Source organism: Tachyglossus aculeatus, chromosome 20 (assembly GCF_015852505.1).
Source record: "Tachyglossus aculeatus isolate mTacAcu1 chromosome 20, mTacAcu1.pri, whole genome shotgun sequence".
Classification (NCBI taxonomy): domain Eukaryota; kingdom Metazoa; phylum Chordata; class Mammalia; order Monotremata; family Tachyglossidae; genus Tachyglossus; species Tachyglossus aculeatus.
The window spans coordinates 21,410,071-21,432,735 of NC_052085.1; the positions used below are offsets into that span (position 1 = coordinate 21,410,071).

General features: G+C 39.8%; 1 protein-coding gene across 9 annotated transcripts in view; it reads right to left on the reverse strand.

The window, feature by feature from the left end:
- The window catches only part of GRIA4 (glutamate ionotropic receptor AMPA type subunit 4), a 254,375-nt gene that overhangs the window by 33,996 nt on the left and 197,714 nt on the right, over positions 1 to 22,665 (reverse strand). For 8 of the 9 annotated variants that reach the window (XM_038762187.1, XM_038762188.1, XM_038762191.1 and 5 more), the window contains 5 exons: positions 19,618 to 19,728; positions 12,312 to 12,518; positions 9,450 to 9,820; positions 6,271 to 6,469; positions 2,364 to 2,611 (listed from right to left, as the gene is read on the reverse strand). In XM_038762187.1, the coding sequence (XP_038618115.1) occupies positions 2,364 to 2,611; positions 6,271 to 6,469; positions 9,450 to 9,820; positions 12,312 to 12,518; positions 19,618 to 19,728 (1,136 nt within the window). Of the gene's footprint in view, positions 1 to 2,363; positions 2,612 to 6,270; positions 6,470 to 9,449; positions 9,821 to 12,311; positions 12,519 to 18,336; positions 18,378 to 19,617; positions 19,729 to 22,665 lie in introns of those variants that run through there. The other variant, XM_038762195.1, reaches the window with a different exon arrangement.

The following is a 22,665-nucleotide window of genomic DNA, read 5'->3' on the forward strand; positions in this document are numbered from 1 at the left end:
CAAATTCTCTATCCTGGAGGCTGTGCCACACAATGACTTCATTGACAAGTCCATGAGCGGGACAGGAAAGGAGAGAGAAGTCACTGGCTGATGACAGGATTACAGCTTTTCCCGGCTCATTACTATACAGCTCTACGCAGATGAAGCTCTTCAGCTTCCATCACAAACAATCCCCATAGTGTGGGGTTTGACAAGTGGCACATTGACGACCAAACTCTGTTGTCTCATTGGGAGTCAGGCTCTCCTGAGAGTCAGGGCCAAATTTAGTTCTAAGAATTTGACTTTATCAGTAGACACCATGTCCTGTGGGAGTTAATGAAGAGGAGGACAGCCAGTGAATGTTATCAATAGTCTGTTCACTGAAGGACACATCTATTACCGTAGCTGTTTTCCCCCATCCACTTCTCTCTCTTATTTTTAAATGAAGCGAATTTCCAAAGTATTTCATGGGCAGAGAAGGGTTTCTTGAAACCTCTCCCGAGCAATGATGTGTTTCATTAGGTCCTGGAATTTAAACTATCTAGGATAGAGCACCATTGCTTTTCAGAAAATACTAGGGTTATCAAGAGCCTTACTTAAGCCACATCTCCTGCAAGAAGTCTTCCCTGACTAAACCCTCATTTTCCCTACCTGCCTTCCCTTTGGCATCACCTTTACAGTTAGATTTGTATTCACTCAGTATTCACCTCACGCCAGCCCACAGCAATGTATATCTCTTCTAGACTGTAAACTCTTTGTGGGCAGGAATCACATCTACCAGAGTTACTGTATTCTCCCAGGCACTTAGTATTGTGCTCTGCACACAGAAAGCGCTCAATCAATACTACTAACTGATTATTAAATACTGTGGCGCTTACATACCAGGTACTGCCTGCAGTTCTTTTGCAGTAAAATTATTTCCACGATGAGAAATTTGATATTTGGCCTGCAAGCTTTTCCCCTTATAAACTGGCAGTTTCCTCTATAGCTTCACTTTTTCCTATCCCCTGATATCCAGGGGATTTTTGTTCCATCTCCTTCAGTGTTGCCTTGCAGTCTGCTATCATCAATAGTGGTTGCCCCGTATCTCAACATGTCAGGTTTTAAAAATCCCCTTGAGACAACTGGATCTCCTTGTCCACATAGTTTTCAGGTACTGTTTTCCACTTACTGAACCTGCTCGCTTACCTTTTGGAATGGCTGCATAAGCTTTATAATTCTGAGGCCACTCTGCCTTTGGAAACTGGGGAATGATGTAAGTGGTCAAGTGTTTCCACTTTCTGGGAACATTACTGAATCTTCCTTCGTTCATTCCTACTTCCTTTGGAAGTCCCTGCAGTCAGAAACTCTGAATTCCTGTATTTGAAATATTTCACAAGTAGCCCAGATAATCACACTGTCCATGTTCAGATGGAATTCAGATGACACAGTGGTTTAAATACTTTCAATGCCCCCCTACCACCTTAAACTCTGAAGCACATGCGTTTTTAAACTAAGCAATTCCAAAGCAGCCTTTGTTGCTTAGGATACAATTGGTCTTTCAAGGTAGTACTTTATGAATTTTCTCTGCTCTGCAATAGGAATTTACGGGTAAAATACTTTGACTAAACATATTACTAGGCAACAAATGATGCTTTGCTTATGAACCATAACAACCAACCCTGTTGTCTAAATGTAAGTAGAATGTTTTCAGGGCTTTTATGAAGTCAGAGGGCCCAATTCTGTAATCTTACTTATGCCCCACCCCCTTTGAATTCAGAGGAAGTGTGACATGAGTAAGGATTTCAGGTTTTGGACCGACCTTTCCTTTGAACCTTGGAAGGTTTATGTAATTCTATGAAATACTTGGATTTCCAAGGAAGTACAGACTATCTGAAAAATAACCTCAGGTTATCCTCCAGAATGAAGAGGCTGTAATATATGAAACACTGAAATGGAAAGTTGGTTTGCCAGTAAGAGACTGATTCTTTGAGGATGTTTCAAGCAATTGAATCCAGAGACTAGCAGCCAGGGATAATAAACCGGAAAAGAAAATGTAGAATTGATAACTGACAAAATGATAGTGCTGAATTTGGTGGGAAAAAAAACTGATGAGATAAAAAGCAGATGCTCCCCTTGTCTTAGGCTGACTAGAAGCAGCTAGTGTTCAACCAGTTTGGTTTTTATATGGCCTTGAAAGATACATGTCAACTGTGGTTAGTCATTGTAAAATTAAAAACCATTACCTGCTTGTTGATTGAAAGAATGAAATGGAGAAAAAGGAAAAAAGAAAAAAAAAGAACATACCATGTTCACACACAAACACAAAAGAATCAGATCAGGGGCATCAGGGAGGGTGGAATACTATAACAACACATGTTATATTGTTATACTATTCCACCCACCTTAATGGGGAACCCTTGGGCGTTGCTACTCCATAGCCTTTCGAATCCAGATTTCCTCCCACTTTCATGGTGTCACACGGCTTTCGCTGCTCAATGTATTCATTCATAGTAGACTCCAGGAGGAAGGCAAATTTGCCCTTGGATTTGCGGACCCGAGCTACTCCCTCGGCTGTAGTCCTCGTGAACACGGATGGCTCTGCGGATTTCATGTAGGTCCACATCTTTTCGTACACTGCTATTTTGGATCTCTGGAGGAAAGGGAAAGAAAATGGATTTGTGATACCAGCGATCGCACCGTGACAAAAACAAATCTCCTCTCACCGCCGCATTTTATTCACAGAAAACTTCTTACTGCCCGGAACTTGTCACATATTTAGTTTCCAATTAGAGGGGGAAAATGGGAAATACATTTTTAAATAATAATAGTAATGATATTTAAGTGCTTACTATATGCCGAGCACTGTTTTAAGCCCTGGGATAGAAAAAAGGTTGTCAGATTGTCCCACATGGGGCTCACAGTCTTAATCCCCATTTTACAGATGAGGTAACTGAGGCATAGATAATTTGTGACTTGCCCAAAGTCACACAGCTGACAGTGGCAGAGTTGGGATTACAACCCACAACATTTGACTCCCAAATCTGGCCTCTTTCCACTAAGCCACGCTGCTTCTCAGGAATCAAGGAAGTTATTTGTTTTCAATAAGGATTTCATACCAAAGCTTTAGACCTTTCAAAGGTAGAACTGCCTGAATGTTGCTAGTCCCATGGTGTTTGCCTCAATTTACAAATGAATGTCAAATTTTAATTTCTCTCAAGCATTTCGGAGAGTTCAACTTCTCTCCCAACTGTACTAATATTAGAAATTAGATAACCAGGGTAATCATGATAATCTTTCATTTCTTCACTTTTCATGCCAGAGGGGCTAATGGTTTTAATGAAAACTATTTACCATAGCAAGAGTTAGTAAAGAACATCATATCTCTTAACTCAGAACCTGGAAACATGTTACCTACTAGGAATATTGATTTTTTTTTTCTTAAAATACTTGTGATGTCTTATTGCCTGTATTGCACATTTAATACTTTTCTTGGGGAAAAGTTCATTTTCAAGAGGGAAAAACACAAGTCTTTTGCATTGGATAATTACATGAGTCTAGGAATGTAATTTTGTGCTTATCTGGGGTTCAGATTTGATTCACAATACTGGAAAAGATAAAGAATCCAATGAGTCAAACCCACTATAAAAAAATCCTCTCCCACTTGAAAATTCACCAAAAGTATAGATCTATAAGTCAATCTTTTGAGTTAAGTTCTAATGTGGGTAACTAAAGTGAAGTACAGAATCCCAAAAAGCAGTGTGGTCTAGTGGAAAGAGCACAGGCCTGGCTGTCAGAGGACCTTAGTCCTAATCCTGGCTCTGCAACTTGCCTGCTGTGACCTTGGGCAAGTCACTTCACTTCTCTGTGCCTCAGTTTCCTCATCTGTAAAATTGGGATTTAATACTGGTCCCCGCCCCTTACTGTGAGCTCCATTTGGGACAGGGACTGTACCCAATGTGATTAACTTGTATCAACTCCAGCGCTTAGTATAGTGCCTGGCACTTAGTAAGCTCTTAAAAAAATACCATAATTACTATAATCTCTGATACTTTCCAAGATGCTTAGTACAGTGCTCTGCACAGAGAAAGTGCTTGATTAAAAACCATTAACTAATACCTGATTCTTGTGACTAAAAATCCTTGTGATAAAACCTCAAATCAGCCACTAGCCGGTGACTGATTTTGGGTTTTATTTATGAGGTATTTGATTGCTCTCTAAAAACCTTCTCTTATAAAGCGAAACGTTCTCTTAGTAGAGTATACATTTAAAATACAATAGTATTGACATGTGGTTGGCTGAAAATTAAGTTGAACTGTGTTGTATTTCACTTTCCAAACTGAAAAAAGACATGCATGATCTAAATGCAAATGAATGAAGAGTATATACAAATACTTTTACTTGGAAGAGTAAATATAAATGAACTTATTCCAACGTTTAATGTTTGTCTAACATAAGTTGGAAAATGCATTCCTATAATTAAATATTTTCATTGTCTGTTATCAGGCAAATATTTCTAGTCACAAAATGTCCAACACTATTCCTTTGTTTTCCTGAAAATATTTGTGTTTTAACAGACTTTCCCCAGTTAAAAATCTAAGTCAAAGTAGGTGAGTTTGGGATATGTTCAGAAAAGTGGTGATAGCTGTAAATTTCATAATATAGTAATAATTATGGTATTTGTTAAGAGTTTACTATGTGCCAAGCACTGTTCTAAGCACCGGGGTAATAATAATAATGGCATTTATTAAGCGCTTACTACGTGCAAAGCACTGTTCTAAGCACTGGGGAGGTTACAAGGAGATCAGGTTGTCCCACGGAGGCTCAGTCTTAATCCCCATTTTACAGATGAGGGAACTGAGGCACAGAGAAGTTAAGTGACTTGCCCAAAGTCACACAGCTGACAATTGGCAGAGCCAGGATTCAAACCCATGACCCCCGACTCCAAAGCCCGTGCTCTTTCCACTGAGCCACGCTGCTTCTTTACAGGTAGATACAAGCTAATCAGGTTGTCCCTTATGGGGCCCTGTCTTCATCCCCATTTTCCAGATGAGGTCACTGAGGCCCAGAGAAATGAAGTGGTTTGTCCAAGGTCACACAGCAGACAAGTGGCAGAGCTGGGATTAGAACCCACGTCCTCTGGCTCCCAAGCCCAGGATCTTTTCACTAAACCACACTGCTTCTTTTCTTTGCCCCTTGCTGCCCCATAGAGCTGAAATTATGTCCCCTTCAAGGTTAAGAAGAATTAAACTTCAATTTTGCCACACTTGGGTAGTAACTGAGGACTAAAAATTAGTAGAATTCCTAGAGAGTCATAGGAATTCAGTATGTTCTGCCTTTTATGTTCTTGAAGAAGGAATCCCCCACCACCTAAATGACATAAAATATGTGTTGCCATGCAGGTCAAAATGGCCAGATTCATAGCCTATATAACTTCATGGCAAACGGCTTTCATATTGCCCCCTGGGATGCCAGTTTAGCTTGAAATGTGTTTTAATGGGTGTAAACCCACTGCTAAACAATTCTATAACACTGTGATATTTAAGGCTTCAAGACCCAAATTATGTTTTCCCAAAAGACATAGCTTTTCGATGTTTCTTTCCCATAACCGGCTTTTGACATTCTCTCAGTCTAAGAATGCACATTCAAACCCTTAGATTAAGCTAACCCCACCAGACTCATTACAGAAATAGTGTCATCATCATCATCAATCGTATTTATTGAGCGCTTACTATGTGCAGAGCACTGTACTAAGCGCTTGGGAAGTACAAATTGGTAACATATAGAGACAGTCCCTACCCAACAGTGGGCTCACAGTCTAAAAGGGGGAGACAGAGAATAAAACCAAACATACTAACAAAATAAAATAAATAGAATAGATATGTACAAATAAATAAATAAATAGAGTAATAGTGTCAATCCTGGTTATTGCTTCAGGAGTTGGAGATGAAGGACTTTTTCATGAGTTCCTCTCTATCCCATAGGAAAGATCCCCTGCCTAACTCAGAAAGATCAATCAGTGAATCAGTCAATGATATTTATTAAGCACTTACCTCGTGCAGAACACCGCACTAAGCGCTTGGGAGCGTACCATACAACAGAATTAGCGGATACATTCCCTGGCCATAGTGAGATTACGGTCTAGAAGATCAGTGAACTTCTATAAATTGCAATGACAAATTCCAAGAAGTAATGCATTCAAGTAAACATTAGTCATCCATGTAATAACTACCCACTACAGTGTAATTATTTGTTAAGGGTAGGAGCATTTCTGAGTTCTAAACATTTGACTGGGCCCATCTCTCCACTTACTCTGAAGAATTCTTTTGTTGATCCTGAGTCCAGGGTTCCGTACGCAATTTCAGTTTGTTTGGCCAGATCTTCAGCGCTTTCTATTGGGGAGACCATTCTCTCAACAGTCAAGAAAGCAGCGAGGTTAGCAGTGTACGATGAGATGATGATGAGCGTAAAGAACCACCATACACCTCCAACAATGCGACCTGAGAGGGATCTGAACATGAATAGGATGACACATATTTTCTGATTTCTCAGGCCAGGAAAAGAGGGAGATTTTCAGCATCCATATTAAACAGGTAGCACCCATCTGGAATTTTGACTACTTTTTCGAATTTCACCCTTTCCCTGATTTATCTTTAATGCCCTTTACCATAGATGGGGCTCCTACTTGCTTTGTTTAATATTGCATCGCAAGCAGTAAAACATAAATTGGCTTCCTCTATAGTGCTGAAATAAAACTAGAACATTCACAATCGTTAAGTGCAAGCACTCACATGTTTCTGAACATAAGTATCTGAATGATTTATGTTGATTATAATGAAAGCTTACACTATGTGCTAAGGACTAAGCCCCCTTTTCCTCAGCTCCCCCTCCATTCCACATCACCTCCACTCACTCCCTTTGCTCTTCCCCACCCCGCCCCACAGCACTTACGTATATATCCGTAATTCTATTTGTATTGATGCCTGCTTGTTTTGATGTCACCCCCCACACCTTCAGACTGTAAGCCTACTGTGGGCAGGGATTGTGTCTCTTTATTGTACTTTCCAAGCGCTTAATTCAGTGTTCTGCACACAATTAAGCACTCAAATATGATTGACTATAATAATAAAAATGGCATTTATTAAGCACTTACTATGTGCAAAGCACTGTTCTAAGCACTGGGGAGGTTACAAGGTGATCAGATTGTCCCACGGGGGGGCTCACAGTATTAATCCCCATTTTACAGATGAGGTAACTGAGGCCCAGAGAAGTGAAGTGACTTGCCCAAAGTCACACAGCTGACAATTGGAGGAGCTGGGATTTGAACCCATGACCTCTGACTCCAAAGCTCATGCTCTTGCTGCTGCTACTTCATTCACTGAATGAATGAATGTCTTTACTAACACTATGATAGCAACAGTGCAGTCGGGTCACACACAGTCACTGGCCCCCAAGGATCTCAAAGTGTAAGGGGGAGGGAGAACAACACTCCTTCTACAACCCAAACTGCACACTTGGGTTGTCAATGTTTATTATTGTATTGTACTTTCCTAAGTACTTAGTGCTGTGCTCTGCACACAGTACGTGCTTAATAAATAAGATTGAATGAATAACTTTATAGATGAGGAAACTGAGAAACAGGAAAGTTCAGTGACTTGCCCAAGGCCACCCAGCAAGCATATGGCAGAGATGGGTTCTCCCCACCAAATTCTCACTTCTTTCTAGAGGTAGTGCTGAATGGGAGAAGAGCAGAAAGTGCAGTTTCTGCTTCTTCTGCATGTTGAAATCATTTATTCCCTCTTGGAGAACTAACTAGGAGAAGCACCGTGGCTCAATGGAAAGAGCACGAGCTTGGGAGTCAGAGGTCATGGGTTCAAATCCTGGTTCCACCAATTGTCAGCTGTGTGACCTTGGGCAGGTCGCTTAACTTCTCTGTGCTTGTTACCTCATCTGTAAAATGGGGATGAAGACTGTGAGCCCCACGTGGGACAATCTGATCACCTTGTATCCTCCCCAGTGCTCAGAACAGTGCTTTGTGCATAGTAAGCACTTAACAAATGCCATCATTATTATTATTATTATTATTAACATCCTTCCTGGCTCTACTCTGGAATGTGGAGGATATGGAAACGTAGATTTCTTCCCTTTACATTTTTCTCATAGAGGGAATACTATGTAGGCAGAACAGCTGGTACTGTGAATGGAAAATGGTCCAGATTCACTGCGTATGTAACTTTATGACAAACACCTCCCTTACAGTCCGCTGAGATGAGAATTTTACTTTTACCTTACCACCTTTCTACTTGGAAAAAATCTATTTTCAGTCCCAAGAAGGAAGCACATGTTTATAAGTCTTCAGGGTCCATTTGTAAAAGCCATTTAAATAAATACTAAGACTGACTTTGACAGTCAGGATGGTTTGCAGAAGTTACTTATCTATTGAGAAAGAAGAATTTTGATTCATGACTTTTCACAAAATAAAATTACCTCAATATGATCTCTCAAACTATACATCTTAAATGTTTTGAAAAATGCCCGTCTAACATGGCCTTTTTTTCATCTTAATCCTCCTTGACCTTTTTTCAGCTCTCTTTGACACTGTGGACTATCCCCTTCTCCTGGAAACACTATCTAATCTGCCCTCTCCTAGTTCTTCTCCTATCTCTCTGGTTGCTCCTTCTCAGGAGCTTTTGCTAGCTCCTCTTCTGTCTCCTGCCCCATAAATATGACAGTCCCTCAGGGCTTAATTTTTGGTTCCCTTCTATCTCCTTGGAGAATTCAATCACTCCTATGGCTTCAATTACCATCTCTTTGGCATATAACTCCCAAACCTACCTCTCCTGCCCTGTCCTTTCTCCTTCGGTGCTATCTCACATTTCCTTCTGCCTTCAGAACATCTCAACTGAGAGTCCTGCTGACACCTTACGGTAATTTTATCCAAAGCAAAACTCCTTATCTTCCCATCCAAACCCTGACCTCCCCAAAACTTTATCATCTCTGTAGACAACTCTGCCATTCACCTTCTCACAAGAGTGTAAACATGTTATTCTCAACTCATCTCTTTCATTAGAACCACATAGTCCGTCTCCAAATCCTGTCAGTTCTACCTTCACAAAAATCTCTAGAATCTACCATTTTCTCTTCCTCCCAAATTACCATAAGGAAACAAATACATGTCATATCCCAGTCTTCTTGGCTGACCTTCCTGTCTCCTGTTTCTCTCTGCTCCAGTCCCTACTTCACTCTGCTGCCTGGATAATTTTTCTTAAAAAAAACACACTATTCAATCCATATCTTGAATGCACCTATCCTTATAATCTGCCATTTCCTCTATCTGTAATTTATTTTAATCTCTCCCAAGTGCTTAGTCCAGTGCTCTGCACAGTGTAAGTGTTCAGTAACTAGCACTGACTGATGAAATGATCCAAACTGCATGAGTCTTGATCTCAGGTGGAAACAGACTATGAGAAACCAGGAGGTCTGATACCAACCTTGGCGAAATATCACATCCTTGCTGCATGAAGGCACCCAGGGAAAACCAGAGGCTGTTAAAAATGCCGAACTCATTAGGAGGCTGGTCACTTAGTCCTTCCTTTCCATCCTCTGGTTCTTCTGTGTGCCACTCATAAGGGCTAAAGCGGCTAACCAGAAACAGCACCACGCTGACCCCAATATAGGCAAAAACTATGCACATCCAGATCTCGTAGGCCAAAGGATCCAGGAAGGAGAAGACACCTGGTTTAGATTTCTGGGGTTTTTTGATCATAATGGATATACCCAAACTCATAAAAGGTTTGGAAAAGTCAATGACCTCTTCACGGACCAAAGTGATTGTCAGAGGGGCGATGGCGATCTCTGCTTTCTGAAAGAGAGCATAGACAGGGAGACGTACGTTAAAAACTTTCATTAATATAGTTCACCAAGTCACTCATCCTGAATGTTTAATTTGCCTCAGAACTTGTTAGGTTGGTTTTGCATGTTTTACTGGTCCTGGGAGTGGGTGTATGTTTGCGAATTTGAGCTAATTTGTGTAGATAATAATAATAATAATGGCATTTAAGTGCATACTTTGTGCAAGACACTGTTCTAAGCGCTGGGAGGTTACAAGGTGATCAGGTTGTCCCACATGGGGTTCACAGTCTTAATCCCCATTTTACAGATGAGGTAACTGAGGCACAGAGAAGTTGTGACTTGCCCAAAGTCACACAGCTAAGCGGCAGAGCCGGGATTAGAACCCATGACCTCCGACTCCCAAGCCCGTGCTCTTTCCACTGAGCCACGATGAGTGTGGAGAGAAGTAGGTGCAAAAGGAGATGCCTGGAGGTGAATGTGGAAAGCAGGAAAATGAGCAGCAACAAGGGGAAATATGGGGCAAAGGGGGGGAAAAAGAGAGGCACAGTGAATCAGAGGAGAAAATAAAAGGAAAAGAGCAGGAGAGAGGGACAAGTACTGGATAAGGATAGTGGAAAATTAAGAGATGAAAGACACCATAAGGGAGAAATCAGAGAAGCAGGGAGGTTTAGTGGACAGAGCATAGGCCTGGAAGGGAGAAGGACCAGCATTCTAATCCAGGCTCGATCACTTGTCTGTGGTGACGCCTTGGGCAAATCACTTCTCTGTGCCTCAGTTGCATGGGGATTAAGACTGTGAACCCCCTGTGGAACAACCTGATCACCTTGTAACCTCCCCAGTGCTTAGAACAGTGCTTTGCACATAGTAAGTGCTTAATAAATGCCATAATTATTATTATTAAATTTGTAAAATGGAGACTAATCCTGTGAGCTCCATGTGGGACAAGGACTATTTCCAACCTGATTAACTTCACTATACTATGTTTCTATACTTCATGCTGCTGCCTGGATCATCTTTGTGCAGAAACGCTCTGGGCATGTTACTCCCCTCCTCAAAAATCTCCAGTGGCTACCAATCAACCGACGCATCAGGCAAAAACTCCTCACTCTCGGCTTCAAGGCTGTCCATCACCTCGCCCCCTCCTACCTCAGCTCCCTTCTCTCCTTCTCCAGCCCAGCCCGCACCCTCCGCTCCTCTGCCGCTAAACTCCTCACTGGGCCTCGTTCTCGCCTGTCCCACCATCGACCGCCGGCCCACATCCTCCCCCTGGCCTGGAATGCCCTCCCTTCACACATCCGCCAAGCAAGCTCTCTTCCTCCCTTCAAAGCCCTACTGAGAGCTCACCTCCTCCAGGAGGCCTTCCCAGACTGAGCCCCCTCCTTCCTCTCCCCCTCCCCATCCCCCCACCGTACCTCCTTCCCCTCCCCACAGCACCTGTATATGTTTGTACAGATTTATTACTCTATTTATTTTACTTGTACATATTTACTGTTCTATTTTATTTTGTTAATATGTTTTGTTCTGTTGTCTGTCTCCCCCTTCTAGACTGTGAGCCTGCTGTTGGGTAGGGTCCATCTCTGTATGTTGCCAACTTGTACTTCCCAAGCACTTAGTACAGTGCTCTGCACACAGTAAGTGCTCAATAAATGCGATTGAATGAATGAACTTGCATCTTCCACTTTGCTCTTCTAGTGCTAACCTACTCAGTGTACCTCAATCTCGTCTATCTCACTGCTGACCCCTAGCCCACCTCCTCCCTCTGGCCTGGAATGACCTCCCTCCTCAAATCTGAGTTACTCTTCCCCTCCTTCAAAGCCTTATTGAAGGCCTGTCTCCTCCAAGAGGCCTTCCCTGATTAATCCTTCCTTTCTTCTTCTCCCACTCCCTTCTGCATCACCCTGACTGGCTCCCTTTATTCATCTCCCCCCCACCAGCCCCCCAAAACCTATGTACCTATATGTAGTTTATATTGGTGTCCATATGTCCCTCTAGACTGTGAGCTCATTGTGGGCTGGGAATGTGTGTGTTTATTGTTATATTGTACTTTCCCAAGCATTTAATACAGTGCTGTGTACACAGTAAGTACTCTATAAATACAGTTGAATAAAATTAATGAATCAATCAATCAAAAAAAATTACTTACGTTATAGCTAAGTTCCTTTTGCAGCTCTTACAAAGTGTTTTATAAAACATGGCCTCACAGAATCAAACTAAAATGAGTATCCACTTTTAGTTTCAAAAATTTCAGTAATATAACTGGGAACTTATCAACAACCCACAATAATAGTCTTATTGAGAAAATATAAATATGAAAAACTCTATTTGTATTGATTTTGTTATTAATGAAAACAAAGAAGCAGCTAAACATGGCAGCTGCAAATACATGTAGCTTTTGAAAAACTTGTCGATATGAACTTCACCCTCTCCAGTAATTTGAAGCAGATTTTAACAGCGATTAGGTTTATAAACAGTTAAATTCTTTTAAAAACAGATTTACTTACCCCATAAACTAGTTCTCCCACCATCCCATTCCAGATCTTTGTCTCTGCATCCCTTGCTCCGTATTTTCCATCGGGAACAATGGCAATTTTGTATTTGATACCAATATGTTTTGCAATTTCAGATGCAAGATCTACACAGTAGCCTTCATACTTGTCATTCCCCTCAAACATTTCATGGTTTTTCTTGAACATAACATATGGAGATTCCTATAATGAAAGAAGAAGAACTGTAAAGGAGAAATACACAGCATAAAATCTGTAAGGCAACATGCAACTCTTCTGTTCAGTGTGTAATCAAAATCTTAAGCACCATATACCTACCACATGTGAATTGAAAACAACAAGGCAAAAAGAACAGAAATATACTTATCAGTTTTAGTAGAAAAGCCTAAATTCTTTTACCACTGGGGCAGGAGTAAAAGGAGTTCAAATACATTTCAGTTTGTATTGGAACTCCAATAATTCAAGTCTTTAAGTGCTTTAAGGTTTAAACTATTGATCATAAAAGGTTAACTAATACAGAAGTATTCAGAGCTACAATACTCTTTCATTTAATTCTGCCCATGTGGTGATAAAATGTCTCTGAGGCATAGTTTATATAAAATATCTTTTCCTATTAAAGTATGGCCATATGTGGTAGTTACAAAAGACAAACTTAAATTCCATGTATTTTATTTCAGTTTCTAAATAGATCATTGGGGAAACATTTAATTTTTCCCTCTTATGACCACTCCATTACTTGCTTCCCATATTATGGGGTTCTATCAAGCTGAGAGAGAAAACATAGTACAAGTAAATTAGATGAGGCCTTATCTGAGAAACTTCAAAGTACATGTCTACTTGGAGATTATTTCAAGATATTTTGAGAAAAGACATTGATCAGATTGTGAATCTGAGTTGCAGTGGTAAAACAGAACTGAACTTGGCAAATAACAGCTGTAGACATAACATAAAGGATAACCCTTATGTTTGTAGTGTGGAAAATGTAGGATCACTGTCTCTTCAACCACACTGGTAAAAATACCATATTTGAAAACAAAAGGCACAAATATGTATATCTACATTTCTACTCTGAAGTAATACTCTTCTGTTCCTAATCTAGCATAGGCTACATTATAACATTTTATTGTAGTTTGAGGGTTTTCTTGATACTCAAAATGGGTGCATAGTTTTTTTTTTATAAAGTCTGTTTGGATTATTCAACTGCATTAGTTCATTTGGCGGCTCATGTTAAGGAATTTTTGGCATGATAGTGTATTCCAGTTCAAAATTTTCCCCAAATTTAGGTCTCTTCTCTTGGAATCCTGTCAAAATTCTTATATGGATATAGCAGTCATTAACCTAAATCACATACAATAATGGAGATGATCTCTAAATACATGATTTCTCTACCAACTGTGGTAATCCAGTGCTTAGAGCAGTACCTGACACATAGTCAGTGCTTAACAAATACCACAAACAATAAAAAAAAACCTTAGCTGTCCTGTTATAGTTGTAGCCCTGATATCCAACAACTATTTTTGTGGTCTTCAGAACAAAGTTAATATGCAAGAACCAAGAAAGTTTTTTTATTTTTATTTAGAATCTAGAATGTTTAATGTGACTAAGTCTTGAAAAGTACTTCCTCTTCATTCTATAGACTTGTGGATTGGGGACAACTAAGTTTATGTACTTCTTGGAGATGTTGTGAAGCTCAACTGATAGACTTGTAACAAACTATTTTGCCAAAGTAAAGACCATGTAAATCCCTCAGAAAGGATTTGTTGAAAAGCAGGTCCATTGAACAATACTAGATGATACAGTAAAACATCACTCCATTTCGCTCCAAGCTAATTGAGTTGCAAGAGTTTTTTTAAAAAAACAAAACATTTGTAAATTGCTTTTGTGTATTTTATTGTAACCGCATAGGTAAAAATTGTAATAAACATTAAATAATATGCGTTTGGGAAGTGGGCACACATTTGGTGCAGATCTAGTGGGAATATTTCCATGTTTCTGAGTTTTAGGAGAGTATTGTGGTGCCTGAGTAGGAAGCTGTTTTCTCTAAGCTAGAAAGATAAAACTACTTTGATAATACTAATAATGGCATTTAAGTGCTTACTATGTGCAAAGCACTGTTTGATATAACTACACTACTTTGACAAGTTTAATTTGATCTCAAAAACAGCAGACATTGAAAAAGACCTAAATGTGGCATTTGTCAAGTTGAAAAGGAGTTACTTTATTTTAGTGATTAAAATCGTGTAGCTGAGAAGAAAGGAGGGGCACATAATTCTCAGTTTTATAGAATTTTTTCCATTAGTTCTCATCCCCAAGACTGAAATACTTTGAACTATAGTAATACCATACAAAGATGAGCACGGTATATCACACTTTATGCAGTTCAAAGAGAAGTAGAAAAAAAATAGTACCCGATATTAGTGGAAAATTAAAATAAGAGTTTTGAGCGTAGGATATTTTCAAAGCCTGCACTGTTCCTCTTCATCGTGCTGACTTATGCCCTGAATCTCTCATTTCTAAATCAAAATAGCTCTGGAAAACTGAATATTTAAAGAGCTCCTAATTCTGCACCTTAAAAAGAGAGATGATGCAAAATGGACCTCATAAATACTGTGGAGGCTGAGGCACTCAAGAATTGTCTAATTTCTATTTTTCAGAAGCCTTTTGGGGGCAGAATGACACTGAAGTTTCCTTAATTAGGCTAAACCCGTTGGATTTTAAACCTACACCATCATTATCATCGACTGTCCATTTGAGAGACTTTGAAGCAATTGACAAAATTGCATGGTTTGGTAGGTAGACAGATATACTTGCTTGGTGAAGTTTTGTTGGGATGGGGGAGAGAGGTGTTGGTATGACAGAAGAATCAAGATGGAAGAAAAGGAGATAGGAGGAGCAGAGAAGAGCTGAGCCAATAGCTCATCTCTCTCTCAAAATAGAGATGAGATCTTTTCTGCTGTCTGAAACTGAAAATATAAAAATTACCCACCTCAATCACAACTACTAAAGAGCTCTATAAGAATGGTGGGAGATGATGTTTGAAGGTGAAAAAAGCCCCATAGGGAAATATAATTCAAGGAGCAGAGAGTATCTATTATTCCTGCTGAGCTGATGTTCAGTCTTGCGCTATAATATTCACTGTGCTGTTTCCTACATATTATTTTCCATAATCTATTCAGAATACCTTTGTTTTTTTAAGTTAACCTTGTTCTAGGAAATCTTGTGCACTTATCTTCCTCTCAGAGGTCATAATCACACCACGCCAAAACTTGTATCCAAAAGGACTCTGCTCTGAAATCCTTATAGCTGAAACAGTTATTTCTGATCATGGATTGTCCACAGCCTATAATGAAACATGAACCTTGAAATGTTCTCGTTGTTCTCAGAATTCTTGAATTTAATTGAAAATGATGAAGTCTGGGATGCTTACCGATAACATTTCCTAAATGTCTTGGAAAGTGATCATTGTAATTACCTGGCCTTGATTTGAATATCATGAGAATGTTAAACAATGGAAATTTAACAAAATTCTTGAGCATTTGCCTAAAAAACTGCTTTCTACCTGGAAAATATTCTTACATGGCAATAATTTGTTGGGCTGCATTCTCATCATTTCATTTGTGAAATGGTTTGTACTATCAGTGGAAATGAACTTTTGAAACAATTTCCAGTGTAGGTAGAAAGTTCTTAATTTGAACAAATATACTTTGGCTTAGTTTCTGCTACCACCTATAGGTAAAGTATCTTTTCTGAGGCACCATCGAATAATACATTTAGTGACACTGGCATAGATATGGTTGCTTTGGAGTCGATAAAATAACTACCCCAGTTGGCACTTATATAGCTATCTAAATTCTGTTGCTTCCTCCTACCTGTAATTTACTTTAGTGTCTCTCTCCCCAGCTAAACTGTAAACTCCTTGAGGGCAGGCACCATGTCTAACTAACTCTACTGTACCCTCCAAAGTGTCTGGTATGGTGCTTGGCACAGAGTAAATGTTCAATAAAGACGACTGACTGATTCTAGATGGGGAATATATAGCACTACTATAATTTCTAGCCAGCAAAGTTAAAAAATAATCAATTGAAATGTATCCCAGACAAAAAAAATTAGGTGGTAGTTACTAAAAAATATTTTCTCAAAATGATATATGCTTAAGCAACATAACTCTGAAGATGTTTAAAAAGTATCACTTAAGTTTGAGAGTTCATTCACTTGTTTGGTATTCCATAATCATCACTTAAACTTTCTCCAGCTTGGGCTAGAGAAAAATGGCCTTTCCAGAAATATAGGCAGAAGGGCTGGCCACCTTCAGAGAGGTGCAGCAGAACAGTAATTGACTTTCTAATGTAGAAAAGACCGTCCAGGTCTTTTGGATGGTTTGACCCTAAAGAACCTAAAATTTTAAATCTTGCCACTTGAGATGCCTCCAAATGATTATCTCTTGTGTTGATGCACTACTGTGTATAATTCACAAATGTGGCAGAAAGTTTTCTATTTAAAGGTTAACTAGTTACATATTTTCAGGCCAGGCCCATAGGATTAATACATGTCATAAAATATGCTTTGGTTTCAAATATCCAGTTATTTAAGGTACAGGTAGATTTTTTTTTTCTCCAAATAGCCAGAAAATTGAGTGCCAAGCCAATTTTATTGCTGAAGTATTGGGATAATTTCCCAGTATAAATCTTGGGTAAGTGAGAATTCTCCTATCCAAAGTTGGATCTTTTAGTCATTTTTTCCTCAGGCCTTGCAAAATAATGCATGTGAAGTGACAGCATTTCTCTTTCTAGTAGACTGAAAACCAAATTACAGATAAGCATGATTTTCCAGAAGTATAAAAAGTTATATACACATTTGCATGGGAATCATAGCTAATTTTTCATTTTTATTTAATAAAAGCTAACATTACAGCACATAAATAAGAGAAATGTACAGAAGGAAAGACAAAAAGAGCAGCAATTTTATTAATTTAGACAAAATGGGATTTGGCCATGCTGAAAAATTTCAAGCCTCTTTACTCTGGCTGGAGATCAGTATTTCACAGACCGAAAAACCTAATCGACTCCATCTGTCCTCAAATTGAATTTGGGAAGTCATACATGCAGCCCCCAATATCTTTTTTTTAAATCTATGCTGAATCATATTTCCTTCAATATGAAGAGGGTAGTGAAGATGTCATAGGTCCCCAGATAGCATACTAAGTAACAGCAAAATAGCGGGAACAGCGCTATGACAATTCTGCAGTGTTCTGTACTAAAATCCTAAATACCGTTTATATGGTTATGAGCTTGAAAATTCCAAATGTTATACAATAAGGTTATATTCATTTTAAACAGATCCACATTACCCTTGCACCAGTTTGTCAGCAAAAACATTAAAAGTAGCGCTGTGTTCTCATATCACTCAACTGATAGCGAACGCATATACAGGTAACACAACTTTATGTTTTCCTATCACTTTTATTTGATTCAAAGTGACATGCTGTGTGAGAACTAGGCATGCTTTGCAAAATTAATTCCAGATGATTCTTGGCTTTAAAAATTGTATCACCAATATAATAGGGCCGGAAAGAGGGTTCTGTAACTAACATTTACTGGGTACATTGAAATGCTTCACTGAAGACAGAACAGGCAAGGTGTTAATAGCTATGCTTCCTTTTAAAGAACTTTATCTGTTCAGAAATCAAGCACACAGATCCATGGATATTTACTTTTTTCCCTATATTTGGAGATTGAAATTATATCTTTTTTTACGTACAATAGCCTCATTATATTGAGATTTGAATGAGAATCTTTCAACTAAGAGCTTCTTAGGCAACATCAAGTTCTTCTTTTGATAAAGGTGAAGGTTAATTCTTCATCTGTTTTAGATCGTTCAGAGCTTTTGCTGGTGGTTCAATGTCTGATCTTCCGGTCAGGAATAGTATCCACATGAAAAATGAGTTTAATTTTATTACATTGGAGATAAATACTTGAGCTTTAGTTAGGAACGGTGGCAGGATCGTGGCACTCTTTTTTTTTTCTTTCTTGATCAATTTCTTAAAATAGGATTCTTCATCAGAGGCTGAAAAGAGGAGGACTGAACTGAAGTATGATTTTTCCATTACTGTGTGTCTTTTTTTTTTTTAAAGGAAAAGAGATATATATTGTCTTTAAAGTCCCATGCAAACATTACACAATTAGATTAGACGTTACACATTTCTCAGTGTTATGTACACAGCTGCTGTCTGTTGATTAGTTGGCATCCTAAAATGATATTCTTCAAAGAGCCATAATATACTAAATTCAGAAACTTTTGATAGAATACAAACAAAGCTATGGTAATCGTTACATAATTAAAATGTGAAAGCTCCTCGCTGGTGTTCTCCAGAATGTTTCCAAAGCTTTTCTTTGAACTTAATACCAGGTTATTAAAAAAACAAAAAGACCAATTTAAAAACACAAAATTACATGAAAACAAGTCCATATCGTTTAAAATGAAGGATCCATAAATTATTAAAAATATGTCTTATCTAATGAGGTGAAAAGTGCAGTGAAGCTGAGGTGTAAAATTTTCAAAACAGACAGGTAAAGGTCACTCTTTGCTGGTTTGCTTTGACAAGCGTTCACTCGAAAGGGCATGTTTGACTTGAGGGGGGAAAATGTTAGTGTTTAGTATTTAAAAGGTAATTTCACAAGACTCTCCTTGAAAAGGGATCTCTGAAATCTAGAGTATATTTTCATTCATATTTTACTTCCTTTCCAGGTGACGCACACCCAGAAATAATGGGGCAATTGGGTATTGGTTATTGATGAAAACAGAGTAGTGATAAAGTAGCTTTTTTCAGTTTTTTTAAATTCTAAATAATCCAAATTCTTAAAAACATTATGTAAGATGTAAAGTTTCTAGGTTGCCTTTTCAGTCTGATGAACTAACTGCAAATAGATTTCAGATGGCTGAACTAAATGGTTTTTGTACAATTAGTATCCTATTGATGTTTTCAAAATATACTGCAATAAGATCCCATTTGGTTGGAGAGATCATTTATTAAACTAGAATTTGACCATTTCCATTTAAAATTCTGAAATTACTACAGTGATAAACAAATCAAGATATTTCCTCAGGATTTTTTTGGGGGGTGGGGGATAATAGTAAAAGCCACAAGAAAAATTCATTTTGAATCAAGAAAAGCTTATAACTGAACCAAAGTTATCAGATGTAGTTTTGGCCCTCCCTATTCCCTGCGCCCAGGAAACTGAAAAGTAAAAGAAAATTAAACTAAAACCAGAAGTGGCAGCAAAAAACAAAGCAAAAAAAAACTTACCATAATTGTGGTTACAACAACTGTTCGGTTCTCGATGGCCGCGGTATCATTGCCGAGTGTGGGTACATCTTGAATCAAGACAAGCTTATCCATATCATTCCAGTAACCAACCTGTTGCACACAGAGAAGAGCTTCATAAAGAATGTACAAAGGAGGGTCAAGGACAATCGATCGCATTTATTGAGCACTTATTGAGCGCTTACTATGTGCAGAGCACTAGACTAAGCACTTGGGAGCTACAATCCAACAATTAGCAGACATGTACCTTGTTTATAATGAGTTTACAGTCTAGAGGGGTGCCAACAAGGTCTTCTTTTTCAACTCCCCTGCCCAGAAGAGGGGTCACCCTCTTAAAAGTGTGTAGTCAAGGGTGGGAAAGGGAAAACAGAGAACCCAGGAGCCCTGGCTCCCAGAGGGTGCTTGGGTCTTTCAGCCTATTGTCTCTGCTTTTGCCAAATGAGCTCTAAAGACCAGCAGGACGAAGGAAGTATCAGGACAGAAATGCAGGGCTTCAAGCTGTCGGCTCGGGGGACTGTTACTAAGCATTTGGGAGAGTAATAATGATGATAATAATTGTGGTAGTGTTGAAGCACTTTCTATGTGCCAGGCACTGTACTAAGCGCAGGGGTGGATACAAGCAAACCGAGTTGGACACAGTCCCTGTCCCTTGTAGGGCTCTGTCTCAATCCCCATTTTCCAGGTGAGGTAACAGGCACAGAGAAGTGAAATAATGATGGTATTTAAGCACTTACTATGTGCCAAGCACTGTTCTAAGCACTGGGGTAGATACCAGGTAATCAGGTTGTCCCATATGGGGCTCACAGACTTAATCCCCCTTTTAGACTGTGAGCCCACTGTTGGGTAGGGACTGTCTCTATATGTTGCCAATTTGTACTTCCCAAGCGCTTAGTACAGTGCTCTGCACATAGTAAGCGCTCAATAAATACGATTGATGATGATGATGATGATCCCCATTTTACAGATGAGGTAAATGAGGCCCAGAGAAGTGAAGTGACTTGCCCAAGGTCACACAGCAGCCAAGTGGCGGAGCTGGGATTAGAACCCATGTCCTCTGACTCCCGAGCCTGTGCTCTTTTCACTAAGCCACGCTGAAATGACTTGCCCAAGATCACACAGCAGACAAGGGGCAGAGCCAGGATTAGAACCCATGACCTTTGGATTCCCAGGTCCATGCTCTAGCCATTATGCCATGCAGAGGTGGTCGACACATTCCCTGCCCACCAGGAGTGACAATTATCAGATATTTAAGTTACTCCTCTCTGTTCATTCAGACCCTCCCAAAAGCCTTTGATAGAGCCAAATTTAATTCTAGGAAGTCATTCGGTTAATCGTATTTATTTGAGTACATAATGTGTGCAGAGCACCGTTCTAAGGGCTTGGGAGAGTACAGTACAACAGTAAGCATATTCCCATCACATGTCCAGTCGTTTTGGAAGTTGGGTGCCCACGTGTAGAACCGCCAATGGAAATTTACAGCCTGGATTGGGACTTCTGAATTCCCCAGTGGCACACCTCAAGATGCACTTGGTACCCAGGAAGGCATGGAAAAAGTCTTGGGGGCAACTTGCCAGTTCTGTATCGTAAGGGCTGGGAGCTGTGTGGTTGTACTCCTCCAAAGTAGTATATTTCATATGCACACACTGCTCATGTCCCCTTTCAATAATAATAATAATAATAATGGCATTTATTAAGTGCTTACTATGTGCAAAGCACTGTTCTAAGCGCTGGGTAGGTTACAAGGTGATCAGGTTGTGCCACAGGGGGCTCACAGTCTTCATCCCCATTTTACAAATGAGGGAACTGAGGCGCAGTGAAGTGACTTGCCCAAAGTCACACAGCTGACAAGTGGCAGAGGTGGGATTTGAACCCATGACCTCTGACTCCAAAGTGTGGCTCTTTCCACTGAGCCACGCTGCTTTTTAGTGGGATAGAAGCCCGCGGGGTCAGGTCAGGACAAAGTAGCGTCAAATTCATAATATAAGCCGGCACATCCCTTCCTATCTTGAGAACCCCTCATGTTTTCCTTCACAGTTAGTCATAGGTCAGTTCGATAAGAGATGAGGGAGTGTTCTCTCACTAAATATTAGCCGCAGGTGACATTTTGTCGGCTCATAGTAGCACCCGAGGGAGAGAGCCCGTGGATATACTGATAGCTGGTATGCTCCCAAAACGTATTAGGGGTATTGACTCCTACAAGAATCAGTCCACAGACTTTGTTCCTCGGGTACATTACATAGAACAGGGAGGCTACTTTAGGGGTCAGACTTTTATTAAAGTTTTGTTTGTTCTAATTTTGTAAATGTTGGCTTGTAGCTTGCCAGTCCACAGCTTCCCGGTTGAACGCAGCTGCCAGTGACCTCTGCTGCCAGTAATGACGGCATAAGAGGGGCTGAGAGTACTTGAATGTGTCTCTTGGACTCTGAGGAAGAATATCCCCCTTTATAGTGCTGCTTGAAAAAACGGCCCATGTAATCGAAAAGGAACTTTGCAGAGAACTGCAAAGAACTGCCAAGTAACGGCTCAAACGCACTCGTGGGTATGGTATTTCAAATCTTGAACTTTTGCCCCATTTCAATTCATCTACAGAATCCCACTATATTCGACCGTCTTTGACTTATGTCCTCCTGTTACAGCTAGAGTGAGGCAAACGATTTCAGTATATGCTGATCCAAACACTTATATCCTGCCTTGACTACTGCTCAGCTTCCTCACTGAATTCCCAGCCTCCCGTCCCTCCCCACTCCAGATGATACTTTATTCTGGTGCACTGATCATTTTTCTAAAAAGAAGTTCAATCCACACGTCCCTACTCTTTAAGAACCCTCAGGTATTGTCCACTCACGGCTGCATCAATGAGAAACTCTTTAGCATTGGTTATAAAGCATTGTTTGCCCCTTCCTACCTCATGTGTCTACCACAGCCCAGCCTACACACTTTACTCCTCTAGAGCCAATTTCTTCAGTGTCTCAGACTCATCTATCTCGCCACTGGTCCCTTTTCCCTCCCCCTCCATATGTAGTGATGGTG